The 27,568-nt window shown below is 42.6% G+C and overlaps 1 protein-coding gene across 3 annotated transcripts in view; it reads right to left on the bottom strand.

Annotated features, from left to right (window-relative positions):
* LOC140481625 (rho guanine nucleotide exchange factor 7-like) overlaps positions 1–27,568 on the bottom strand; it is a 141,276-nt gene that overhangs the window by 80,450 nt on the left and 33,258 nt on the right. For 2 of the 3 annotated variants that reach the window (XM_072578112.1, XM_072578113.1), the window contains exons 3-5: positions 22,300–22,384; positions 3,863–3,996; positions 3,033–3,234 (exon numbers count right to left, since the gene is read on the bottom strand). In XM_072578112.1, coding sequence (XP_072434213.1) covers positions 3,033–3,234; positions 3,863–3,996; positions 22,300–22,384 — 421 coding nt within the window. The remainder of the gene's footprint in view (positions 1–3,032; positions 3,235–3,862; positions 3,997–22,299; positions 22,385–27,568) is intronic. The other variant, XM_072578114.1, reaches the window with a different exon arrangement.

Here is a 27,568-nt window from a genome sequence, read left to right as displayed (position 1 = left end):
CACTCCTCAAATCGTGCTAAGGATCTTTTACGTCTACCTGAGACGACACATGGGACCTCAGTTTCTCAATTCATCCAAAGACAGCATCACAGAAGGTTTAAGTGCAAAACTCTACTAATAATAAATTGTTTCAATTCAATTGATTACAAAGTAGTCAATTACTGTTAAAAACCCAAAAGATTTGCTAATACTCTTTACAGAAAAGAAAGCTGCTATTCTAATCCTGTCTGGGTCTGTGCATTACGCCTCTGTAGTGACTGGAACATGAGCAGTTGGATCTCATTGACTATGAGTTCTCTGATTGGAGTTGTTAACCTGGGACAATCACAGAGCCCTGGCTGACAGATATAAACAGGAGATTTGTCACTGGCCACTCGGGTGTTTTCCTATCTTCCTGGTGGTGGAAACTGAATAAAGATTTGTGCACTTTGTGTCTCTCACTGTGTCTCACACCTGCACACACACACCATGGGTGCTGGGGAAAAAATAAGCACTGCCGCAGTTAGGCGGTAGTGTGGGGGTTAAGAAAAAAAAAACAGGAGTTGATCACACAGCATTGCAAAAAAAAACAGGTGTGAGCATTGCCCTTTGATGTGAAGGGCCACTGCTTGAAAATAAAACAAACAGGAGATTTGTCACTGGCCACTCGGGTGTTTTCCTATCTTCCTGGTGGTGGAAATTGAATAAAGATTCGTGTACCTTGTGTCTCTCACTTTGTCTCACACCTGCGCACACACACATACACAATGGGTGCTGGGGAAAAGAATAAGTACGACCGCAATTAGGCGGTAGTGTGGGGGTTAATATAAAAGAAAAGAAGAAAAAAAAAGACAGGAGATTGTTTGATCACACAGCATTGCCCTTTGATGTGAAGGGCACTGCTTGTCACTGGCCACTCGGGTGTTTTCCTATCTTCCTGGTGGTAGAAATTGAATAAAGATTTGTGCACTTTGTGTCTCTCACTGTGTCTCACACCTGCACACACACACACACACACACCATGGGTGCTGGGGAAAAAAATAAGTACTACCACAGTTAGGTGGTAGTGTGGGGGTTTTAGAAAAAAAACCAAAAAAAAAACAGAAGTGTCTCACGCAGCAAAAAAAACAGGAGATTGTCCTAGAGGTGGTCGAAAGGTGTGTCAGGGCGGACCGAGAACTGAAAGGGGTATGGGGTGGACCGAGAACCAGAAGGTGGGTGGGGGAGGGCTGCCTTAGAGTGGTCAGAAGGTGGGAGGGGCGGGGGCTTGCTGGGTCTGTATTGTCTGCATGTAACAGTATTGTCTAATGTATAAATGTCATTGTTGATGTCTCTTTATATCTTTATATGTGAAACTGGGATTTGAGGTTTGTCCTCATGTCCCTGTAAACTGTTTGAACGGTAGGGTTTGGGGCCTGGATTTGCTGCTCCTCTCCCTTGTAAAATTGCTGTCTCTTGTATGCAGCTGTAAATGTAACTGTTTGTTGTAAACTGTTTTTGTAATTTGTTTAATAAAATAAAAAAAAGGAGATTGCCCTTTGTGAAGGGCAGTGCTTGTCACTGGCCACTCGGGTGTTTTCCTATCTTCCTGGTGGTGGAAATTGAATAAAGATTCGTACACCTTGTGTCTGTCACTGTGTCTCACACCTACACACACACAACATGGGTGCTGGGGAAAAAATAAGCACTTAAGCGGTAGTGTGGGGGTTAAACAAAGAGAAAAAGGAAAAAAAACAAAAAAATTAACAGGAGATCTTCATTCCTGCACACACTCAAGAAGAAAAAAATAAATAAACAGGAGGGTCAGGGGTTCTGTAAAAAAAAGAACAGGTGTGTCCGACTTCCTGTTAAAGAAAAAAATAAACAGGAGATCCCTTTGATGTGAAGGGCACTGCTTGTCACAGGCCACTCGGATGTTTCTTTGCTTCCTGGTGGTGGAAACTGAATAAAGATTCATGCACCTTGTGTCTTTCACTGTGTCTCACACCTGCACACACACACCATGGGTGCTGGGGAAAATATAAGCACTACCGCAGTTAGGCAGTAGTGTGGGGGTAATAGAAAATAAAAAAAAGTGAAAAATAAAAAAAAGTAAACAGGAGATCCCTTTGATGTGAAAGGCACTGCTTGTCACTGGTCACTTGGGTGTTTCTTTTCTTCCCAAGTGGTGGAAACTGAATAAAGACTTGTTCACCTTGTGTCTTTGACTGCGTCTCACACCTACACACAGACCACATGGGTCAGGGGAAAAATAAGCACTACTGCAGTGAGGCGGTAGCGTGAGGGTAGAAAAAGAGAAAAAAAAGGAAAAAAGAAAAAATGAAGAAGAAGAAAAAAATTAACAGGAGATTGGGATTTGAGGTTTGGCTTCATTTCCATAAAAACTGGTTGAACGGTGGGTTTTGAGGCCTGGCTTTGCCGCTCCTCTCCCCTGTAAATTGCTGTTTCTCTGTATACAGCTGTTAATGTTAGTTGCTTATTTGTAAACTGTACTGTTTTATAAAATTTAAAAAAAACAGGAGATACAAAAAGGCTCCTCCAGTCTTGGGACTGGCTGGTCACAGCCCATGGAAATAATGGATGACTTGATGATGGGATACCAGCCTCTGTGCAGTGATTTCATCCTCCTTACATCAATGTAGTTGACAGTTAACTTTCCTCTAACGCAGACCAGAAATCCATCAGTTATGTTAAGCTACCACCAATGATTTAAGAAGGTCTAACACCATCCTCTCAGGGTAACTGAAGGTGGGATGCTTCTTTTGTAACCAACTACTGATGGTTTGTAAATTTTTACTGAAATTGAGCATCATTTAATCCTGCAATTTTGAAAAAGAATCTCCTCTGTGCACAAGCTTCATGTTTTCACTGTTAATATATACTTTCTTAGATCAAGATTTAATATTGAAACTGCTGATGTGAACACTTCCTCATAACAATTTAGTTGCAAGCTCAAGACTGCAGGGAGCACTGAAGACCAGGAAAACAAAACTGCTTCCTTTGGAGGTATTTGAATATTTCAGATCTACTTATTACTTAACTTGGTTACTTACCATTAGACTTTATTTCCCTGACGTAATTGCTGGGGAACCATCCATTTTTGCCATTTATTGTCCCCTCCCACCAGCCTCCTTCCTCAATTCTGGTCACATGGATAACATCGCCCTTGGTAAAGCAGAGTTCATCTTCATTGGTCTGATAAAAGTTGAATTTTGCTTTCACAATCATGTGATGGTTGCTGTTATCAGTCATGTCCTTAAAGAGAGAAAGGAATATTTAATGAAACGAGATTTGTAAAAAGAATTCATTTTGTATAAAAAGTCAACCTCTATAAACCACTGGTCATATGTCAGTTGGAGGACATGTGTTCAATTCTGAGTAGATCTTGGAGATGATACAGAGGAGATTTATTGGAATGAGAGCCTACAGAGCCACATAGGGAGAATAACAGGGATGTTCTCAGCTCAAACAAATCAGTAAGTCATCTTGAAGATTAAAGTCAAAGTGCAACAAACAGCTAAAAATACAAGGTGAGTAATTAAGAGCAAAACAAAGAATAAGATGTTAGAGCCCTGAGGATGCCTGAGCATTTCATTTTTCTAATACAGTCCTAGTTTGTTAGAGGCGTGCACTGCAGGGCATCTTTGGAAAGTTTATTCAACAGAACTCTCGGCTGAAAAACTTAGGATAATATGTGGGCCAATGGAGAGTATTTCACAAAGGTTCACCCATGAGGAGCTGACTCTTTTATTTTGGGTGCAATTCTTCCTGCAATGATCCCACCAATTACAAAAATCAACTTGAGAGTTTTCTCATTCTACTTTTCTCAGTTCCCCCTTTTGAAATTCTATTGCACCCTTTCCGGGGTTCAAAACTCACTCACCAAACTTCGATACTTCCCCGGAAGGTTTTTTGAAGTTCTTCCAAGCGATAAATGTGATCCAGCCAGGGAATCAACTGACTTGATATGATGGGATTGGTGGCGGGCACATACTGAGTCACTTCCAACACCAATGTCTGTAGAAAACAACAACGTAGTTAGTCATACAGAACAACAGTTTCCAAGTGACCGCAGTGGATGTTTTGTCTTTTTCCCAGCTCTGCAATCCAAGAAGAGAAAATAGTCGGATTAATCTTTGGATCTGATCCTGAACAGATGGCTTTGTGACAAGGACTCTCACTTATGACGCTTCTACTGAAAGTAATGTAGCCCCACCACGTAGATCATATTGATCTGTGCCCCTACAATGGAATTCAACATCTTGCCCCTCTCCACCAGTGCACCATGGGCTGCAACACATTGTCTAAAACTGCAACTTGTTATTTAGCACCTTCCCCGCATACTCCACTGCCAAAGGACAAAAGCAGCAATGTCAAGGGGCACCATTACCTCCACATTTTCCTCCCACTGGAACTAATATCACTATTTCATCATCATCAATGCCAATTCAAGATCCTGCAAGCTGCTACTTAACAACACCAGCCCAAAGGCTTCAGCAGTGCAGTAAGATTCAGACTGACCCCTGGGGATAGGCAATATCATAGCACCTTGAAAGTGAGGTCGCAGGTAGATAGGACAGTGAAGAAGGCATTTGGTATGCTTTCCTTTATTGGTCAGAGTATTGAGTACAGGAGTTGGGAGGTCACTTTGCAGCTGTACAGGACATTGGTTAGGCCACTGTTGGAATGTTGCGTGCAATTTTGGTCTCCTTCCTATCGGAATGATGTAGTGAAACTTGAAAGGAAAAGATTTACAAGGATGTTGCCAGGGTTGGAGGGTTTGAGCTATAGGGAGAGGCTGAGCAGGCTGGGGCTGTTTTCCCTGCTGCGTCGGAGGCTGAGGGGTGACCTTATAGAGGTTTACAAAATTATGAGGAGCATGGATAGGATAAATACACAAAGTCTTTTCCCTGGGGTCAGGGAGTCCAGAACTAGAGGGCATAGGTTTTGGGTGAGAGGGGAAAGATATAAAAGAGATCTAAGGGGCAATGCAGAGGGAGGTACATGTATGAAATGAGCTGCCAGAGGAAGTTGTGAAGGCTGGTTCAATTGCAACATTTAAAAGGCATCTGGATGGGTATATGAAAAGGACAGGTTTGGAGGGATATGGGCCAGGTGCTGGCAAGTGGGACTATGCTATCTGTTCGGCATGAACGGGTTGGACCGAAGGGTCTGTTTCTATGCTGTACATCTCTATGACTCTAAGTGAGGTTTTCCCAGAACCTCCCCTTTCCCTGGAAGGAATGCTAAAAATCTCCAAGCTACCTTTGATCGTCCATGAGATTCGGTCGAGCATAATGAATAATTCTATCTGGGAAGCGAGGACCGTGATAGCAAAGATTAATTTGCCATTGAGGAGAGTGTGTTGAGTAGGTGTGGAGATGGGGCTAAGTAGGACATTAAGTTCCTGTGAGATAGAATATGAGGTTGGGGACCACAGCAAAGTCAGGATTGGTTGGCTTGGGATGAAGACAGATTGAAATTAGAATTGGAGTAGCTGATAAATTGGTGTGAAGATGGGTTAGAAGTGAGATTGGGTTGGAATAGAGGTGGATTGGGATTAGTGTTGGAGGGATTGAGGGATTGAGTGGAGACAGGGTTGTCTCCTTGAAATGGTATGTGGAGACAGTGAAAGACTTATGAAGTTCGTAGGAGACCCCAACACAGAAAAAAACACTCTGCAGAATAAATTGATATAATGAGCAATGGGATCAAGCACAATGCCAACCGGAATTCCACAACCAGATTTCACATTACCATGGCTGCTAACTGGGCAACATTTATTTCTGCTATTTCACTGTCTCTATAAAAGTACAGGAACTGAAGTTTAGATCAGAGTAAGGTTCCATTGCACTCTAACTCCTGACTTGTGCATAGGACATAGAACATGGAAACGTACAGCACAGAACAGGCCCTTTGGCCCACGATGTTGTGCCGAGGTTTAATCCTAATGTAATCCTCACTGCTATCCATGTGCATGTGCAGCAGTCGCTTAAATGTCCCTAATGACTCTGCTTCCACCACCACAGCTGGCAACGCATTCCATGCATTCACAACTCTCTGCGTAAAGGACCTACCTTTGACATCTCCTTTATACTTTCCTCCTAATATCTTAAAACTATGACCCCACGTACCAGTCAATCCTGCCCTGGGGAAAAGTCTCTGGCTATTGACTCTATCCGTTCCTCTCATTATTGTGTACACCTCGATCAGGTCTCCTCTCTTCCTCCTTCTCTCCAGAGAGAAAAGTCTGAGCCTTTTCAACCTTTCTTCCTAAGGCAAGCCCTCCAGTCCAGGCAGCATCCTGATAAACCTTCTTTGCACCCTCTCCAAAGCCTCTGTATCTTTCCTATAGTAGGGCGACCAGAACTGGACACAATATTCCAAGTGTGGTCTCACCAGGGACTTGTAGAGCTGTAGCAAAACCTCGCGGCTCTGATACCCCTGTTAATGAAAGCCAAAATACCACACGTTTTCTTAATAACCTTATCCACTTGGGTGGCAACTTTGAAGGATCTATATACTTGCACACCCAGATCCCTCTGTTCCTCCACACTATCAAGAATCCGGTCTTTAATCCTATATTCAGCATTCAAATTTGATCTTCCAAAATGCATCACTTCGCATTTATCCAGTTGAACTCCATCTGCCATTTCTCAGCCCAGCTCTGCATCCTGACTATGTTGCGCTGCAGCCTGCAATAGCCCTCGATACTATCGGCAACACCTCCAACCTTTGTGTCATCTGCAAATTTACTAACCCACCCCTCAACCTCCTCATCCAAGTCACTTATAAAAGCTACAAAGAGCAGAGGCCCAAGAACAGAGCCCTGCGGGACCCCACTCAACACTGACCTCCAGAATACTTTCCATCTACAACCACTCTCTTCCTTCTGTCAGCCAACCAATTCTGAATGCAGATAGCCAAATCTCCCTGTATCCTATACCTCCTGACTTTATGAATGAGCCTACCATGAGGAATCTTATCAAATGCCTTGCTGAAGTTCATATACACCACATCCACTGCTCGACCTTCGTTGACCTGTCTTGTCACCTCCTCAAAGAACTCAATAAGATTTGTGAGGCATGACCTGCCCCTCACAAAGCCATGCTGACTGCCTTTAATCATGCTATGCTTTGCCAAATAGTCAGAGATCCTATCACTCAGAAGTTCCAAAACTTTGCTGACCACAGATGTAAGACTGACTGGTCTATAATTGCCAGGAATTTCCCTATTACCCTTCTTGAAAAGAGGAACAACATTCGCCTCCTTCCAATTCTCCGGTACGGCCCTGTGCAGAGTGAGGAGGCAATGATCTTCGCCAGCGGCTTAGCAACCTCCTTTCTCACTTCCCAGAGCAGCCTAAGATAAATCTGGTCTGGCCCTGGCGACTTATCAATCTTAATGTTTCCCAAAATTTCCAGCACATCAACTTCATCAATCTTGATCTGGTCAAGCCTGTACCCCAGCTCCTCAAAGTTCTTATTCACAACAAGGTCCCTTTCCTCAGAGAAAACTGAAGCAAAATACTCATTTATGGCTTCCCCTATCTGCTCAGACTCCACGCACAAGTTCCCTACGCTATCTTCTCCCTGATCATTCTCTTATTTCTCACGTATGAGTAAAACGCCTTTGGGTTCTCCCTAACCCTATTTGCCAAGCCTTTTTTATGCCCCCTCCTGGCTCACCTCAATCCATTTCTGAGCTCCTTTCTAGCAAGCCTGTAACCCTCTAAAGCTGTACTAGATCCTTGCTTCTTCCACCTTACGTAAGCTGCCTTCTTCCTTTTGACGAGAAGCTCCTCTGTTCTCGTCATCCAAGGTTCCTTAATCTTACCCCTTCTTACCTGTCTCAGAGGAATAAATGTGTGCATCATTTGCAACAACTGCTCCTTAAACAGTCTCCAAATGTCATAACGGCTATATTCAGGACCATATTTTTTTTGACAGTACTCCAATCTCACATCCTATCCATTGCTGAGAACATCAATCACCAAAAGCATTGACTTCTTGCACCAAAGGAGGTACTTCGATTCTGTAAATACTTTGGAAAAAGCCATCTCTGTCCCTGCCTCAAAACGCAACTGCAACCTAAACTCTTATTCAAGCTTTGGTTCCTTTAATGCATTTTTGGCCAGTCTCCCACATTGAAGCCTATGTAAACTTGAGCACATCCAAATCCCTGCTGCCCATTCCCTAGTTTACACCAACTCCTGTACATCTGGGTGCATGGTGGCTCAGTGATTAGCAGTGCCAAGAATCTAGTGCAATTCCAGCCTCAGGCAACTGTGTAGTTTGCAATATCTGCGTGGGTGCTCCGGCTTCCTCCTGATGTCCAACGATATACAGGTTAGTTGGACTGGCCATGCTAAATTGCCCATAGTGTCCAAGGATGTGCAGGCTAGGTAGAAATGCAGGGTTACATGGATAGGTTGGGGGAGTGGGTCTGGGTGGGATGCTCTTCAGAGGATCAGTGTAATATCAATGGGCCAAGTGGTCTGCTTCCACAATGTAGAGATTCTATCATCCCCGTGCTCACTCAGGTGCAATGGCCTCTGACCATTCAGCTCCCTTCTGCATGTGTTTAAATTCCCTCATGACCTCACTCACCTCTCCCTATTCACTATAACATGCTCCAGCCATACAATTTTCTGGGATCTTGACACACCTCCAATTTGGGATCCCCAGTCCATCCTCGATTTTTAACACTCCACTCATGATGGCCATGTCTGCAACTGTCTAGTCCCTAAACTCTGGAATTCCCTATGGATCTCTCTCACTCTCTCCCCCTACCCCACCTCACCCCACCTCCCTACCTTTGGGACACTCTTTAAAACTTTGGCAAAGTTGTTAGAAGTCTGCCCTCTTGTCTCACGTGGATGGGTGTTGAAGTTTGTTGCTAATTAACGCTGTGAAAGGTATTTTATAAATGATCAGTATTAGCTAATCTCCTAAATTGCATTGTACACACTCTACACCTACAAAACAAATGACTCAGAGCCAACGAGATTATACTGAGTGTCGGACATGAATCGAAAATCCCTTCCCCCCCCCCCCAACCCCCGAGTCACTGCAGGAGTTGGCTTTAACAGCTGGTCCTCACACACACTGATTTCAAACTGCCGAGTTTGTCAGCAAAACAAAATGTGTGATGCTGTGTTTCTTGTAAATCTTGATGTAGCTGTTTTGGTTTCAGGTTGCCATGGTGATAGGTAGTCAGACAAAATCTGCAATTTAACGGAGCCGGGTCCACATCTGAATGCCAGTCAGTCCCTAAAGGGTGAGGCTGAGTGAAAATTGAGGGTGGGGAGGGAGGAAATGAGAAAGCCTCATTTGCCTGCAACCTATCTGCAAGGAGCTCGTTCATTGACTTTGTCAAGCCCTTCTTACCCATACATGTCAAGACCAATATGCAACACCGTGCCCTGCATTTTTCCAATTCCAGCCTAAAACTGACCCAGCATGAAAATGCTCGTGAATGGTTTAATTCATCCGGTAACAAAACAAAAAATCTATGTATAGAGTCAGGGCACAGGAAAATGAGAAGGCCAGTTCAAACCTGTTCAGTCATTTAATTAGGTCACAATTGATTTACAGCTTTAACTCACATCTACCCACCAATGCCATATCTGTAGTCAACAATCCCATCTGTTAATCTTAATATTGACACCATACATTAATCAATTCCAATACCGAACAACCCAGATGGCCTCCTTCTTCAAAGACGGCAATTTCCCCTCAGACGTGGATGAAGATGCTCTCCACTGCATCTCCTCCACTTCCCGCTCCTCCGCCCTTGAACCCCGCCCCACCAATCGCCACCAGGACAGAACTCCACTGGTCCTCACCTACCACCCCACCAATCTCCAGATACATCGTATCATCCTTCGTCATTTCCGCCACCTCCAGACAGACCCCACCACCAAGGATATCTTTCTCTCCCCTCCCCTATCAGCGTTCCGGAAAGTCCACACCCCCCACCAACCCAACCTTCACTCCAGGTACCATCCCCTGCAACCGCAAGAAATACAAAACTTGCGCCCACACCTCCCCCCTCACTTCCCTCCAAGGCCCCAAGGGATCCTTCCATATCCATCACAAATTCACCTGCACCTCCACACACATCATTTACTGCATCTGCTGCACCCGATGTGGCCTCCTCTACATTAGGGAGACAGGCCGCCTACTTGCGGAACATTTCAGAGAACACCCCTGGGACATCCGCACCAACCAACCCAACCGCCCCGTGGCAGAACACTTTAACACTCCCTCCCACTCCGCCAAGGACATGCAGGTCCTTGGCCTCCTCCATTGTCAGACCATGGCAACACGACACCTGGAGGAAGAGCGCCTCATCTTCCACCTAGGAACCCTCCAACCACAAGGAATGAATGCAGATTTCTCCAGCTTCCTCATTTCCCCTCCCCCCACCTTATCTCAGTCCCAACCCTCAGACACAGCACCGCCTTCTTGACCTGCAATCTTCATCCCGACCTCTCCGGCCTATCACCCCCTCTCCAGCATATTACTCTCACCTTAACCTCCTTCCACCTATCGCATTCCCAACGCCCCTCCCCCAAGTCCCTCCTCCCTACCTTTTATCTTAGCCTGCTTGGCACACCTTCCTCATTCCTGAAGAAGGGCTTATGCCTGAAACATCGATTCTCCTGCTCCTTGGATGCTGCCTGACCTGCAGCGCTTTTCCAGCAACACATTTTTCAGCACCATACATTAATCCACATCCTCATCAGCTATTTAGGGAAGAGAGTTTCAAAGTTCCATTACCCTTTTTGTGAAGAAGTGCTTCCTGTCATCACCCTATCTCTAAGTTTAAGGTTAAGCTCCCTTGTCCTAGACTTTCTCAGTAAAGGCAATCATTCCAGAATGGGCCTTCTTGTTCCTTCTTGCCCCCATTTTATTCATGAAAAAACTTGCTTCATCGGAACAATGTTCATTCATTTTAACTTAACAAAGTTAAGTATTTTTTCTTAGTTATATAAGAATTAGGAGGAGTTGGTAATTCAGCCCCTTGAGCCTGTTCTGCCATTTGATACGATCATGGCTGATTTCATCTTGGCCTCAACTCCATTCTCCTGCCTGTTCCCCGAATTGGTGATTATTTTCTCACTCCAATTTCCATCCTCTCAAAAAGACAGTGCCCACATGGTGGATACCTAGCCATTGAATGCCAAAAGTGAGGAGGTCACAAACAAAAATCGCTAGAAAATCTCAGCCGGTCTGGCAGCATCTGTGGAGAGAAACCAAAGTGAACTTTTCAGGCCCAGTGACCTTTCCTCTGAACGGCGGTGTGATTTTCCAGCAATTTCTGTTCTTTATTACTGTTTCAGATTTCCAGCATCTGCAGTTTTTTTTTGTTTCTTAAGGAGGTCATGATGGGGATGGACATAACACCAGTTAGGATACAGCTGGAGTACTGTGTGTGGTTCTTGTCTCCACAATTCTCCACTGAGGAAGGATATAATTGCACTGTAGACAAAGCAGTGAAGATTCACTGGGTTTGGAGCATTTCATCTATAAAGAGAAGCTAGGGTTGGCTGGGGTTGTTTCCCTTAGAGCAGGGAAGCCTGAGTGAGGTTTGGATTGAGGTCTACAAAATTATGAGGGATGCCGACAGGGTAGATAGGATGAAAATTTTCACTGAGTGGTCAAGGCATGAGAGGGGATTTAAGAGGGAAAGAAAGATTTCACCCAGAGGGTGGTGAAAATCTGAAACTCATTGTTTAAAGTGGTGGCAGGGGCAGGAATCATCACAACATTTGAAATACTTAAATGAATACCTGTAACACCACAGCATCAAAAGCTATGGGCCAAATGCTGGAAAATGGCATTCGAGTAGATTAGATTAGATTCCCGACAGTGTGGAAACAGGCCCTTCAGCCCAACAGGTCCACACTGACCCTCCAAAGAGTAACCCACCAGACCCATTCCCTTTGACTAATACAACCAACACTATGGGCGATTTAGCATGGCCACATCACCTGATCTGCACATCCTTGGACTGTGGGTCCCCAGAACATTACCTGGATCTCTGGATTACCAGTCCAGCAATAATACCATTAGGCCATCTCCTCCCCGTAGGTAGATGCCTGATTGCCAGCTCAGACACAAAGGGCTGAAAGCTCTCTTTCCATGCAGTAACATTCTATCACTCTCAAATGATGACATCTGTGAACCTGCTGCACACACATGGGTTGACGGAAAAATACTAAGATCCTTACTGCCCAGAGTGCTTGGTCATTCAACTTTAAAGACCATAGATGTTCCTGTACATAATAAGCACAATGGAAGAAGCGGACTTGCATTACAGAGTTGCTCCTCACATTCTCAGGGTGATATAAAGTGTTAAGTGGCCAATGAAACAGTTTGTACATCTTCACAGTTACAAAAGTAAACAATCTATTTATAGCATGATTCCAAACGACTGGCCAACTAGACTCTGTTTGGACAAGTTGCTGAAGAGATAAATAACTAAGGAGCAAACTATTCCTTTTTTGAGTACTATGTCACTACTCCAGTGTGCTGGAAATCAAGTTCCACTATGAAAAATCACCTCAGATGTTAATATTTAAAAAAACTTACCAAAACTCCCAATTTGTCTCTGATTGATTGCTGATGAGGTTAAAAGCAAACCTTACCAGAGTCTTCAATAACAATAATAAAAAGTCAATTTATTGTAACATTTAATGTTACCAAACACAGTAAAAGAACAAGATTCCTAATTTATGTTTCTTAAACTTTACCCCTTTTAAAATTCCCGCATGCACACAGACACACAAGAAAAATGAACAGACAAAACAAATCTCATGAGAAGAGAGAGAAAAAAGAGTCAGGGAACTTAACTCTGTATGAGCACCCCAAACCAAAAAACTAGATGGGGTGCTTACACAATCTTTTCGATTCCTTGATGAAGCCTCGATGTCACCTCTATCATGATGATCAGTTCACGGATTTCTTGGTTCGACCTGGGTTCTTTCTGGTTGCCTTTGGGTTTTACAATTATTTCTTTCGTATCTATGAATTGAATGTTTTTGCCGTTTCAACAGAAATTTGGTGAGAGCAAATTTACAGAGAAAGGCAAGACAGAAAGATTGATACAGCCAGCCTCTGTATGTCTTCTTGCTTCTCCGTTTCACTCCCCTCATAGATTCTATGTTAAACTGCAACCTGACCACTCAGAAGGTTTTTGCTATGTTGAACTTTCCAAATGTTATTGCCCATTAAATAAAATTTCTGAACAGATCAGATATGGAGTTGACTCGTAGTGAATATTAAATAGAAACAGCAGGATGAGAATCTCTGCAGTAGAGGGAGTACAGTTCCCTTCGTTGTAATTTCTGCTTCATTTTTATTTAATTAGAATCAGCCACAAAACTACAAAACTCAAGATCAAGCGTGCAGCCACCTTGGTTCAACTGCAGATGAGGAGTCAGTGAGACAAATTCATTGTGATTCTGATTTGTTACTGATTTATCTTCTTGGTACCTCTATGAATCAGCAATGTCACAACTGGAGAAGCGTCACAAAACATTCTAGTTATTTCTCATACCCCACTCCAACTAGTTCGATTAGATTAGATTACTTACAGTGTGGAAACAGGCCCGTCGGCCCAACAAATCCTCACCAACCCTCCGAAGAGCAACCCACCCAGACCCATTCCACTACATTTACCCCTTCGCCCAACACCACGGGCAATTTAGCATGGCCAATTCACCTAACCTGCACATCTTTGGGCCGTGGGAGGAAACCGGAGCACCCGGAGGAAACTCACGGAGACATGGGGAGAATGTGCAAACTCCACACAGACAGTTGCCCGAGGCGGGAATTGAACCCAGGTCTCTGGCGCTGTGAGGCAGCAGTACTAACCACTGTGCCACCGTGTCGCCCCATATTGTATTGAAACAGTAAGACACCGTAAGACCAGGGACCATCCCATTCAGGAAAATACACAGTGGTAGAGCTCTTGAAACAATAGGTCCAATATCACACCCAAGCATGCTCATGTCTCAAATTACTCATGCACTGGAGCCTTAAGTATTATCTTCTGGGAGAAATCTCTCTAATTTGCATTTAAATTAATCAACTCGAACTGTTTCCACTGTCTCCTGTGTGAATCTGACTACAGATTCTCCCATGTGCTAAAATAATGTTTCCACGTATTAATATTGAAATAACTCCTTCAAGGGTAAAATGGATCACCTGTTCTGCCTCCTGGACACAGAAAAGGTGGTGCAAATCCAGAACTCTTTCCCCCAAAAATGCTGCTAAAGCTGCGCATGAAATGAAAACTTTCTAAATTGAAACTGATAGATGTTTATTCAGCAAACATACGAAAGGTTCACAATCCAAGGTGGATAGGTGGAATCAAGCATGATCCAAATGAATATCAGAACAGACTGGAGACGCTCAATGGCTTTTTCCTCTTCCTATGTTGCCAGCAATGTTGGTATTAGATAGAGTCATAGAGATGTACAGCATGGAAACAGACCCTTCAGTCCAACCCGTCCATGCCGACCAGATATCCCAACCCAATCTAGTCCCACCTGCCAGCACCCAGCCCATATCCCTCCAAACCCTTCCTATTCATATACCCATCCAAGTGTCTCTTAAATGTTGCAATTGTACTTGCCTCCACCACTTCCTCTGGTTGCTCATTCCATGCACGTACCACATACTGCGTGAAAAAGTTGCCCCTTAGGTCTCTTTTATATCTTTCCCCTCTCACCCTAAACCTATGCCCTCTAGTTCTGGACTCCCCCACCCCAGGGAAGAGAGTTTGCAAATTTACCCTATCCATGCCCCTCATAATTTTGTAAACCTCTATAAGGTCACCCATAAGCCTCTGACGCTCCAGGGAAAACAGCCCCAGTCTGTTCAGCCTCTCCCTCTAGCTCAAATCCTCCAACCTTGGCAACATCCTTGTAAATCTTTTCTGAATCCTTTCAAGTTTCACAATATCTTTCCGATAGGAAGGAGACCAGAATTGCACGCAATATTCCTTCAGTGGCCTAACCAATGTCCTGTACAGCCACAACATGACCTCCCAACTCCAGTACTCAATATTCTGACCAATAAAGGAAAGCATACCAAACGCCTTCTTCACTATCCTATCTACCTGCGATTCCACTTTCAAGGAGCTATGAACCTGCACTCCAAGGTCTCTTTGCTCAGCAACACTCCCTAAAACCTTACCATTAAGTGTATAAGCCCTGCGAATTTTTGCTTTCCCAAAATGCAGCACCTCACATTTATCTGAATTAAACTCCATCTACCACTTCTCTGCCCATTGGCCCATCTGATCAAGATCCTGTTGTAATCTTAGGTAACCCTCTTCGCTGTCCACTACATCTCCAATTTTGGCGTCATCTGCAAACTTACTAACTGCACCTCTTGTGCTCGCATCCAAATCATTTATGTCAATGACAAAAAGTAGAGGACCCAGTACCGATCCTTGTGGCACTCCACTGGTCACAGGCCTCCAGTCTGAAAAACAACCCTCCACCACCACCCTTTGAGCCAGTTCTGTATCCAAATGGCTAGTTCTCCCTGTATTCCATGAGATCTAACCTTGCTAATCAGTCTCCCATGGGGAAACGTGTCGAACGCCTTACTGAAGTCCATGTAGATCACATCTACTGCTCTGCCCTCATCAATCTTCTTTGTTACTTCTTCAAAAAACTCAATCAAGTTTGTGAGACATGACTTCCCATGCACAAAGCCATGTTGACTATCGCTAATCAGTCCTTGCCTTTTCAAATACATGTACATCCTGTCCCTCAGAATTCCCACCAATATCTTACCCACCACCAACGTCAGACTCACTGGTCTATAGTTCCCTGGTTTGTCCTTACCGCCCCTCTTAAACAGGGGTACCACATTAGCCAACCTCCAGTCTTCCGGCACCTCACCTGTGACTAACGATGATACAAATATCTCAGCAAGAGGCCCAGCATTCACCTCTCTAGTTTCCCACAGAGTTCTCAAGTACAGCTGATCAGGTCCTCAGGATTTATCCACCTTTACCCGTTTCAAGACATCCAGCACTTCCCCCTCTGTAATCTGGACATTTTGCAAGATATCACCATCTATTTTCCTACAGTCTATATCTTCCATATCCTTTTCCACAGTAAATACTGATGCAAAATATTCATTCGGTATCTCCCCCATCTCCTGCGGCTCCACACAAAGGGCGCCTTGCTGAGCTTTGAGGGGCCCTATTCTCTCCCTAGTTGCTCATTTGTCCTTAATGTATTTGTAAATACCGTTTGGATTCTCCTTAATTCTACTTGCCAAAGCTATCTCATATCCACTTTTTGCCCGCCTGATTTCCTTCTTAAGTAAATTCCTACTGCCTTTATACTCTTCCAAGGATTCACTCGATCTATCCTGTCTATACCTGATATATGCTTCCTTCTTTTTCTTAACCAAATCCTCAATTTCTTTAGTCATCCAGTATTTCCTACACCTACCAGTCTCATTTCTGAAGACTTCTCATTTTCCAGCCGTCCCTTTACCTGTGAACATTTGCCCCCAATCAGCTTTTGAAAGTTCTTGCCTGATACTGTCAAAATTGCCCTTCCTCTAAGTTGGAACTTCAACTTTTAGATCTGGTCTATCCTTTTCCATCACTGGCCCCGAAATGCTCCCCCAATGACACCTCAGTCACTTACCCTCCCTTATGTCCCAAGATTTGCACTTTCTCAAGTAGGTACATCCACATGGCACGGTAGTACATTGGTTAGCATTGCTGCCTCACAGTGCCAGAGACCTGGTTGAATTCCCGCCTCAGGCAACTGTCTGCGTGGAGTTTGCACATTCTCCCTGTGTCTGTGTGGGTTTCCTCCGGGCGCTCTGGTTTCCTCCCACAGTCCAAAGATGTGCAGGTTAGGTGAATTGGCCATGCTAAAATTGCCCATAGTGTTAGGTGAAGGGGTTAATGTAGGGGAATGGATCTGGGCGGGTTGCTCTTCGGAGGGTCAGTGTGGACTTGTTGGGCCGACGGGCCTGTTTCCACACTGTAAGTAATCTAATCTAATATTGAATCAGAAAATTTTCTTGTATACACTTAAATAATTCCTCTCCACCTAAACCCTTAACACTATGGTAGTCACAGTCTATATTTGGAAAGTTAAAATCCCCTATCATAACCACCCTATTATTCTTACAGATAATTGAAATCCCCTTACAAATTTGGTTTTCAATTTCCCGCTGATTATTCGGGGTCTATAATACAATCCCAATAAGGTGATCATCCCTTTCTTATTTCTCAGTTCCACACAAATAACTTCCCCGGATGCATTTCCGGGAATATCCCCCTCTCAGTCCAGCTGTAATGCTACCTCTTATCAAAAACGCCACTCCCCCTCCTCTCTCGCCTCCCTTTCTGTCCTTCCTGTCGCATTTGTATCCTGGAATATTAAGCTGCTAGTCCTGTCCATCCCTGAGCCATGTTTCTGTAATTGCTATGATAACCCAGTCCCATGTTCCTAACCATGCCCTGAGATCATCTGCGTTCCCTGTTAGGCCTCTTGTGTTGAAATAAATGCAGTTTAATTTATCAGTCCTTCGTTGTTCTCTGTTTTGTCCCTGCCTGCCCTGACTGTTTGACTCGCTTCTTTTCTCAACGGTACCAGACTCAGATTGATTTCTTTCCTCACTATCTCCCTGGGTCGTATTCCCCCACCTTACTAGTTTAAAGCCTCCCCAACATATCTAGCAAATCTCCCTGCCAGTATATTAGTCCCCTTCCAATTCAGGTATAATCCGTCCTTCTTGTACAGGTCACGTCTAGCCCAAAAGAGATTTCAATGATCCAAAATGTGAATCCTTCTCCCATATACCAACTCCTCAGCCATGCACTCACCTGCTCCAACCTCCTATTCTTACCCTCACTCTTGAGGACCTCCTTTTTAAATTCCTGCCTATTTCTATATTCTCCCTTCAGAATCTCATCCATTTTCCTTCTGAAGTCGTTGGCTCCAATGCGTACAATAACCCCCCTGCTGGGCCCATTCCCCCTTGAGAACGTTCTGCACCTCCTGAGGATCCATCACCCCCTACATTTTCCAAAACAGCATACTTGTTTGAAATGGGGATAGCCACAGAAGACTCCTGCACTACCTGCCTATCTCTCTTACCTTTCCTGGTGTTAACCCTTCTCTGTGACTATATCTGCAACTTTTTTCCCTTCCTGTATCCTTTAGGGAAGGAGACTGCCATCCTTACCTGGTCAGATTTACATGTAACTCCAAGCCCACAGCGATGTGGCTTACTCTTAACTGCTCTCTGGGCAATTAAGGATGGGCAATAGATGCTGGTCTTGCCAGTGACACCCTCGTCCATGAATGAATCAAAATCAGAATCAGAGTAAGCTTTCCCTCCAGGTACCTCGAATGAGAGCTTTTAGTTAAAAGAAACTCTTCGGGGAATAAGCTACCTGAAAGTGCAAAGGAAGTAAATTTCAAAAGGAAAAGGGTAAATATCAGAAAGGGAATAATTTGTAAGGCTATGGGGAAATATTATTCTTGAGTAGAGTGGTGCTGGAAAAGCACAGCAGTTCAGACAGCACCACTCTACTCCAGAATCTGGTTTCCAGCATCTGCAGTCATTGTTTTTACCTATAGGGAAATATTATGAAGGCAGAATTAATTGTGACAACACTAAGATAGAACTGTACTTCATGTTTGAAATTGAGGCAGTTAAATCTGAAACAAGGTTGTTACACATGAATAACACGATTTAAGAAGGTATGTGGTACAAAGAAGCTCTTGTAGAGAGCCAGCAAAGACACAACTGGTCAAATTGTCTCCATCTATGCTGAACGTGTCTTGGACAAAAGCTATAAAACTGAGATCTGTTTCTTGATCTAAACAGGAAAAAATAATTTGCTGTCATTTGTTCAGAATTGACTTACAAAGTACGATCGCCACAAATTCCTGTACTAAAAAAAAATGTGCACATAAAGACAATTGAAGATGGACAGATACCAGAGAAAGGATCAGGTGTTCATTCTACACTCATATTTCATACAGCATTTCGCACTCAATAAGGTGATGTCATTTCAGGGACAAGAGACAAGAGGTAATTAGAAGCTGGAACTTCCTTCCCAAAATGTAGATGGGCAATAGCTAAAATTTGAAAAGCATAGATCAACGGATTTTTATAGTAAGGGTATTAAGGGAATGAAGGTGCTGCTTATCCCTGATTTTGATGGCTATGTTTTTAGCTCCCTCGGCCCTAAGGTCTAAAATTCCCTCCTTAAATTCTTCTGATGCTTTACTCTCATCCCTCCTTTCAGCTGCTCTTTAACCAACCTTTAGATCAGCTGTTCTATTATCATCTGATTTGGCTCAGTATCAAAACTTTGTTTGGTAATCCTCCTCTGAAGCACCTTATGATATTTCATTATGTTAAAGAGCAAGTTGTTGTTGTTGGGAAGGTATATTAGTCCTGATCTGATTGAACAGGCTCAAGACTCTGAGTGGCCTTAGCCTGGCCATTCCACTTGCATATTCTCAAAATCATCATCAATGTCAAGGTTGAAATCCCAGAGATCAAATGTGACAGGATACAGCCCACATACTCAAGTGTCAGATCTGTGTCTTAGACCCACCTTCAATATAGCACATCCCAATTTAAATCGTTTCAACTTCACATTAGCCAGACCAGCAACTTTACCAAATCACAGACTTAAGTTAATAGCTATTGTAAATGCAATTGAACAGAAGTTTTAAACCCAGGGTTAAGAAACAGACTCTGCACTGAAACCGTTTTCAACATGGCTCTTAATGAAGACATCAATGCAGAATCTCCAAATTACAAATTTATCAACTAAACTACACAATTTCCCCTTAACCAATCCACAATTGGAAACAATCCAAAAATGTAAATCAATTCCAAAGTGGATTAAGTTTTACTGGGAGCTGAAACCTGAGAGCCTCTCTGCAAGGAAAAAAATACAGGAGGACAAGTCACCTTATGGTGCACTATTATAGTGCTGGCCCGCTTATCCATCTCATTAACTGCTGGACATGGCAATGCAAACACTGCTAATTTGTCCAGAGTCATTGCCAATGGAGATCTGATCCACCAGGAATGCTTATTAGAAAATATAAACACAAAATACAATTGAAAACACATCAACAATTTCCAAGTGTGAGCTCTTGGAGATGCGATGTACTGCTGAGACCAATTATTGAGTTGGTCCTTTCATGTCCTTTCTACTGCGTTATTGTTTAATGAAAACAAGATCAGGGGGCCGTTCAGCTCATCCAGCCTGTTTCATCATACAATAAATGATGGCAGATCAGAATCGTAATTTACTCACCTTGGCATCTTAATCATTCATATCCTTGCTTAAACATTACTCAGCAACATCAATACTGATACTTTCACTTGGTTCACAACCATTTCATCCTTCTACTGTCCTCGACAGATTTTTCAGAAAGAGTTTTAGATTTCCACTCCCACTAGTGTGAAGAATCATTTCCTGATATCATTCCTGAACAGCCTCACCCTAATTTGAAGGTTATGCCCTTGCTATGGACTCTCTAAAAATAGTTTATTTCAACCTCACCTGTCAACTCCTCCCCTCACATTAAGCACCTCCTCTAAATCACACCTTAATCTTCTCCTCAAAAGAATACAAACCTGATCTATGAAAGTTGTCCTCATAATTTCAAATTCTCAGTGGTAAATCTGCACTCACTTCATTGGCACTTGCCTGACAGCAATGGTGGATTGCTGTATTGCTGCACTATCAAAGGGTCAGTACTGTGGGAGCTCTGTTCTGTCATAGGGTCAGTACTGAGGAAGAGTCACACTTGTCTGAGGGTCAGCGCCAAGGGTGTTGCACCATTGTACCACTGATGGTGGCCATGTTCCAATCAGAAGTTAACCAAAGCCCCGACAACCCTATCAGCTGGATGTAAAAACTGTCAGTATTCAGAAAACAGCAAAGGAGTTGTCCCCAATGCTTCAGCCAATAGTTATTCTTCAATTAACATCAGAACAGATTATCACTTTGCTGTACACAGAACCCTGTGTGCAAACTGGTTGCTGTGCTTCCAACGTTACACAGTGATTACACTTCGAAAGTGCTTCATTGCCTTAAAAGGTGCATTAGAACATCCTTAGGTTATGAAAAAGGTGCCATAGAAATGTAAGTCTTTCATTCTATCCTAATTATTTATTTGTTATGGAGAGTTGCTGTGAAGTTTCATTGTAACCATGAAGGTCATCAAATAGAATGCTGGGTTATCTATTTAACCATACAACCCCATTATACTTACATTGTTGCCTATAAGTGATATATTTTGAACAACATCCGAAACATTTCAATCAGGCTTTTGTTCATCACTGTTACCAAGCTTTTAGCCTGTTTAATACTGAATAGCAATAGATTGCATTTATATAACCCTATTAACATTGCAAAACATGCCAAGCAGGTTTAATAAAGGCAAGAGGAAAAGCAGAATAGGTAAAGGGCAATAAAAACTTGGTCTTGAAATGGAGTTTAATAAAGATAGTCAATATACCAAAAGGCACTCGCAACATAAAATGCAAGGGGTAGGTGCAGTTCAGCTTGAACTGTGGACTAACTCAGAGATTACGAGTATGAGTTAACCTTGAGCAAGAACAAAGATGCTGTAATGTACCAAACAGACTCTAACCAAAGGTACTTTGTGCTGCTTTTGAGGATGAAACCCTTTCTCAAACCTCCTCTAACATTAAAGGCCCTCGGAACTCACTCTCTCTCTCTCTCACACTAGCAGCTTCCTCGTGTTCACTTGCCCCTCTCAGCTCACCACTGAATGATCAGGCTTCCCAAAAGGAGAGGAAAATAAAGAGGAGCAAGGGTTAGTGAGGGAATGTCACTGACTTATATCCAAGGGGCTAAAAGCACAACCATCAACGAGAGTTGATGAACTAAATGCCCTCACAACAGAGATCAAGGATGTGTGGAGACTTCGACATTTGGAATGAAAGAGGTCTGGCAATTATTATATACATTGCAGGAATAATTTAATGAAAACGTGGTCCCAAGTCAGAGTTTCACCACAGGCAGCACTTATCAGGAACCTGGTGCACACAGGTACAAGGCTCCATCAGGAGTGCAGGTCTACAAAATTAATCAATCGTTTCCACATTATCTATTACAATTGAACGATGGAGGTCGAAAGGTCAAAAATTCCAAATATAGAAAACTCCACATACAGCTCTGAATCTAATGTTGCTGACTGCGAGTTTCAAACTGCGAGCCTGATTCAGTGAGAGATCAACCCCTCCCGAAGGAGCCTCTTACCTGCAGTTACTTTGTTCAAAGCCACCAGTGAACTAAGAATCTTGTTGAAGTTTTGTCCTTGATAAAGGTCATTGGCATCAAAAGTCTGCAGGAAACCAAAGGAGTAGACAGTTTCAATATTTTTATTGTTAACACATTACTTCAGTCTTCAGAAATTGGAGCTTCCAGAGGAGGGGCTGCTTGATGAATGAAAGCCAAGATTACAAGTCCCAGACATTCACAGCCAACAAGCCTTTCAATATTCAAAAAGTTCCAATGTATTTTTGAATGCACCTATATCTGTGAAGACTTGCCTTCATTCCTGACAGCAGGAGAGAGCACGCACACACCCACCTTCAGTTTATCAATTAAATCAGGATCCTGTCTTTTTCACAAAAATAAGCTGCTGCCTATTTTACAGACTCAAACCATCCAAAACAAAAACCTAGACGTGGAATCACGGGATTTGTACTCCTAATCTCTAAAAGCAAGTGAGCTTTTCTTGCAAGGTTTTCAATCAAAGCATTTGATTTGGGTGTTGACAGGAATCTCAGTTTTAACTGAGCATGCTCCACAATTTCAGCTGCTTGGAAGATTAATTCCATTCATTGCTGCAGTTTTAAAATTCTAAATCATAAAATAAATCAATCTGCTCTACTTTATAACACATTGGGGAAAATAAACTGCAAGCAGCTTAGAAATTGAGCTTAATTCAATTATGACCCACTGCTATTATTCTCACTAACCACATCATACTGCAACAAGAACGTACTGGTTTTAAAACAAAATAATCGTCTTTACCATACTCCACACAGTCGGGCTGTCCACATTTCATATCAAACCCAGTAGTGCACAAGTAAAACCTCCATTCTCTCCATAAACTTCATGATGTCAGTGCGAAGCATGGGCAGGAGGTGTCCTTCATCAAGTTGGAACTTTGAGTACTTGATGTTACATCATGTCTATCACCTGCTCACAATGTGAGATGGCACTGACACACAGTAGTTTCATACAAGAAAGAAGCCTCAGTGCAGTGTTTTAATCAAGATCTTCTGAACCTCATTTCAAAACTGGAGCATTCTCCCTGGTAACCAATTTATACTTTGAATGAAGGATAAGTCCCAAAGTGAGCCAGTGATAAAGAGGTTAGGCCAGGCCAGGCCTGTGACCACTGAACTCCTTCAATGTGTGGAACCCATGCAATAGCTATAATTATCATAAAACCTCAAAATCGGTCAATGAGAATTTGAGGCTTCAAAGGCTCAGCCAACAGAGTTTCAAACTATAATGAAGTTATGACACTGTTATGGCACAGAAACATTACACAAAATACTTCTAAAAGGGCGAAAGGATTAATTAAAACATCGTCCAGTGTGAAACTGTGACACAATCAAACAAGGAAGTTATTCTTTATTAACAACAAATTTTCCATCCAGCAATTCTGATAGCTGGAGAGCCATTGGTCACATAATTTTCTGAATCTCATTCTCAGGCAGATAAGGTTCTGGCACCAAGAGATTGCAGGTGGAAAATATCACCTTTCATGAACTATCCCTACAATAGGTGTTATTCTTATCAGCAGCTTTTAAAAAAAAACAAAGATTTAAAAATGGAGAATAGGAAATGGGTTGCCTGGGAAACCAAGCCAATTTGACTGATTTCTAAAAGCACTGAGATACAGAGGTAAGCACATACTGAACTATGTATAGTGCTGATATTAACAGATACTTGAATTCCTGGCCCACATTATAACTTGCTCACTAGATTAGGGAAGCTTATATCAGTGTGCTTATATCTAGACATCATAAAGCCAAGAAACACAACAAGATCCCACAGACAGAAAACCGATAATTTTTAGTGGCGCTATTGTTTATTGGCCGAGACATCAGGCAGTATTCCTTTGCACTTATCTGAATAGAGGACAAAGGAGGCTCAGAAAAATTCTGAAAGAGGGCACAACTGGCAATGCAGCACTCCCTTGTTACTGCGTGAGAGGATAAACGTGGATTATACGCTAACATCTCTGGAATGGGACTTGAATGCCAACATCCTGACTTAGAGGTAAGTGTGCTATCCACTGGAACATAGCTGCTACCCTTTATACCCAGAGAATAGTGAGAATACAAATTCACCAATACATGAAAGGTGAAGGGGCCTAGCCATTGAGACATTTATGGGGAGGCAGGATAAAGGACTAGAAGGATACAGTAACTAAAGGGGTTGTATGAAGCATAACCAATAGCATAACCAGTCATGCCAAAGAGCCTGTTGCCATGACGTCAATATTATCTAACACTACATATCACAAGATGATTGAAAGATCTCAGTTCAAATATCATCAACTTGAATTCTAAGGATTGCACTCACAATCTTTAATTCTAATGACAATTCTAATCATTGTCAAAATAGTTTTCCACCCGAAAAGTTGACCTGTCATTTGAAAATCAATACACTCAGCTGGTTCTACATAGAACAGTATAAAATAGTATTTTTTACATTGTGGACTGATTATAAATTCAGCGATGTTACATATTTGCTTTGATTCAGTATCCTTTTTTTTAATCTTCCATTCCTTTGCTGGTAAATACAGAGAATAATTTTAGCCTGTCTGCACTGGGAGATGGTCGAAGCAGACATGATTGTAAAGTTTAAGAGGCATTTGACAAGCACATTAAAGAGCAGAGAATATAGGGAATCAGATCATATGCCGACAGATGGGATTAGGTTAGAGTAGCATCACGGTCAGCACAGACATGATGGGCTGAAGTGCCTGTGCCTGTGCTGTTCTATGTTCTACAGCATGGATATTTCTATCATTTAGTGCCTCTTAGGGGATTATGGTGCAGAGTGTGTGGTCAAGGGATCACAGCCATTCAATCTTGCCCCTCAAAAAACTGACCCTAGATTGAGAGACGAGCAGGTAGGCCACTGTGGCTTCACTGTCAATAAATCAGCCACTCTTCATACCTGCCAGGAAAATTGTTAAATCAGGCCAGTTATCTGCTAACACGCTTAAGGGAGATTATTCATGGACCTTTTAAGGGCACTTTTTTTGTTGGCAAATCAGGCAACTTGCCCATGGGTCTTCCCACCCAGAACCTAAGTGCTGAGGTAGTCGGAAGGGGGCAGCGTCAACCACCCATTTATTTGCCCTTCCCAACTTTGGTCCGGGCAGTTATAGGAAGGGAAGTATTGTATCCATAGGGATAGGGTAAATAGACAAGGTCTTTTCCCTGGAGTGGGGGAGTCCAAAACTAGAGGGCATAGGTTTAGGGTGAGAGGGAAAAGATATAAAAGAGACTTAAGGGGCAACTTTTTCATGCAGAGGGTGGCACGTGTGTGGAATGAGCTGCCAGAGGAAGTGGTGCAAGCTAGTAGAATTGCAATATTTAAAAGGCATCTGTATGGGTTTATGAATGGGAAAGGATTGGAGGGTTATGGGTCGGGTGCTGGCAGGTGGGACTAGATTGGGTTGGGATCTCTGGTTGGCATGGATAAGTTGGACCCTCTATGAATCTATGAGAATCAAACATTTTACACATACTGGGACATTATTTCATCCTATGCTAGCTCTTTGAAAAAATTACCCTATTAATTCCATTCTCCCCTATTCTTTCCACATGGTCCTTAACAAGTATTTAACCAAGTCTCTTCAGAATGGTTTGATTGAATCTGCTCCCACCACCCATCAGAAAGTGCTTTACAGATTATCAGAACTTGCTGTATTAAAATTTCCGCCTAACTCTGGTTCTTTTATAATTATTGCAAATCTGTGTCAAAGTTATTCATAATTTTGACCATCATGTCTGCTCAATGACTTTGTTCTCAGGAAAATAATCATAGCCTCTCTACTCTCTCCACAGAACTGAAGTTCCTTGTTCCTGGTATCATTTCAGTAAATCCCCTCTGTAACTGCTCCAGTTACTTGACACCCTTTCTGAAGTGTGGTGCCAAGAATTAAGACCAAACTTGGTGGTGTATAATAGTGCAACTTAAGCTCCTTGGAGCAGTTGTCTCAAAGTAATCATATCAGAAGCATTAAAATATTGAAGGAGGTACATGAGGACCTTGGCAGAATTAGACAAATATATAAAAACATTTGTTCTTGGGAGTCTTTAAAACATCAACTCAGTTTTCTCAATATTTTACTCATTGTTCTGTGGATGCTCAGCAGGATCCACTTTTCCAGTGGGGGACAGGATTGGGAATCTTTCCAGATCTCAAGCAACCATGATCTTAGCTTTCATGATAAATCAGAGAGAAAACCCTGGCTGACTCACCTACGTTGTTGCCAAGCTACAGAACTTGCAGCACATGAAATAACACATCCTCCTAAAATTAGAAGGAAATGCTGAATGGAATTATAACTTGTCAACCAGGCGCAATGTGCACAGCCTGAAACCAATTATGTTAAAGAAAAGGTGTACTTTGTATTGCATTGCTGACAAACAATTTTGCGTGACTTTGAGGTATAAATGTATTTATTTCAAAAGTTATATGCATAGAATTAAAAATTAGAGAATATTGTTGGTCAATTTGTTTGAGCTCCTTTATTGTGTACAATCAAACTAAGTTACAGACCTTGTTGTTACATATTACATAATTGAGAACTCAGGCTCCTGGCATATAGCCAACATTTACACAATGTTTAATAATTAAAAGAGTAATGGGTTTAACCATTTGTTGTATAGATAAACATGATGATGTAAATCAGGGAAGACCACGTATTGGGAAGTTTTCATGTTGCAAGTGATGCAAGACTCTTCTCACACATGCAAAACTTTACATAGAGTCTAACTCATCCATGCCGATCAGATAAACTAAATTAAACTCGTCCCATTGGCCAGCATTTGGCCCATTTCCTTCGAAACCCTTCCTATTCATATACCCATCCAGATGCCTTTTAAATGTTGTAATTCTACCAGCCTCCACCACTTCCTCTGTCAGCTCATTCTGTACAAGCACCACCCTCTGTGTGAAAAAGTTGCCCTTTCGGTCCCTTTTAAATCTTTCCCTTCTCACTTTAAACCTATGCCCTCTAGTTTTAGACTCTACTTCCCTGGAGAAAAAAAAAAGACCTTGGCTAATCATCCCAATCCATGGCTCCCTTATATAAACCTTTATAAGGTCACTCCTCAGTCTCTGACGCTCCAGGGAAAATAGCCCCAGTCTATTCAGCCTCTCCCTACAGCTCACTGCCTCCAAACCCAGCAACATCCTTGTAAATCTACCCTTAACCCTTTCAAGTTTAACAACATTCTTCCTATAGCAGGGACACCAGAACTAAACA

The sequence above is a fragment of the Chiloscyllium punctatum genome, chromosome 9 (genome assembly GCF_047496795.1).
Source record: "Chiloscyllium punctatum isolate Juve2018m chromosome 9, sChiPun1.3, whole genome shotgun sequence".
Lineage (NCBI taxonomy): Eukaryota > Metazoa > Chordata > Chondrichthyes > Orectolobiformes > Hemiscylliidae > Chiloscyllium > Chiloscyllium punctatum.
Note: the sequence above shows the minus strand (reverse complement) of the source record. Positions and strands in the feature narration are given on the sequence as shown.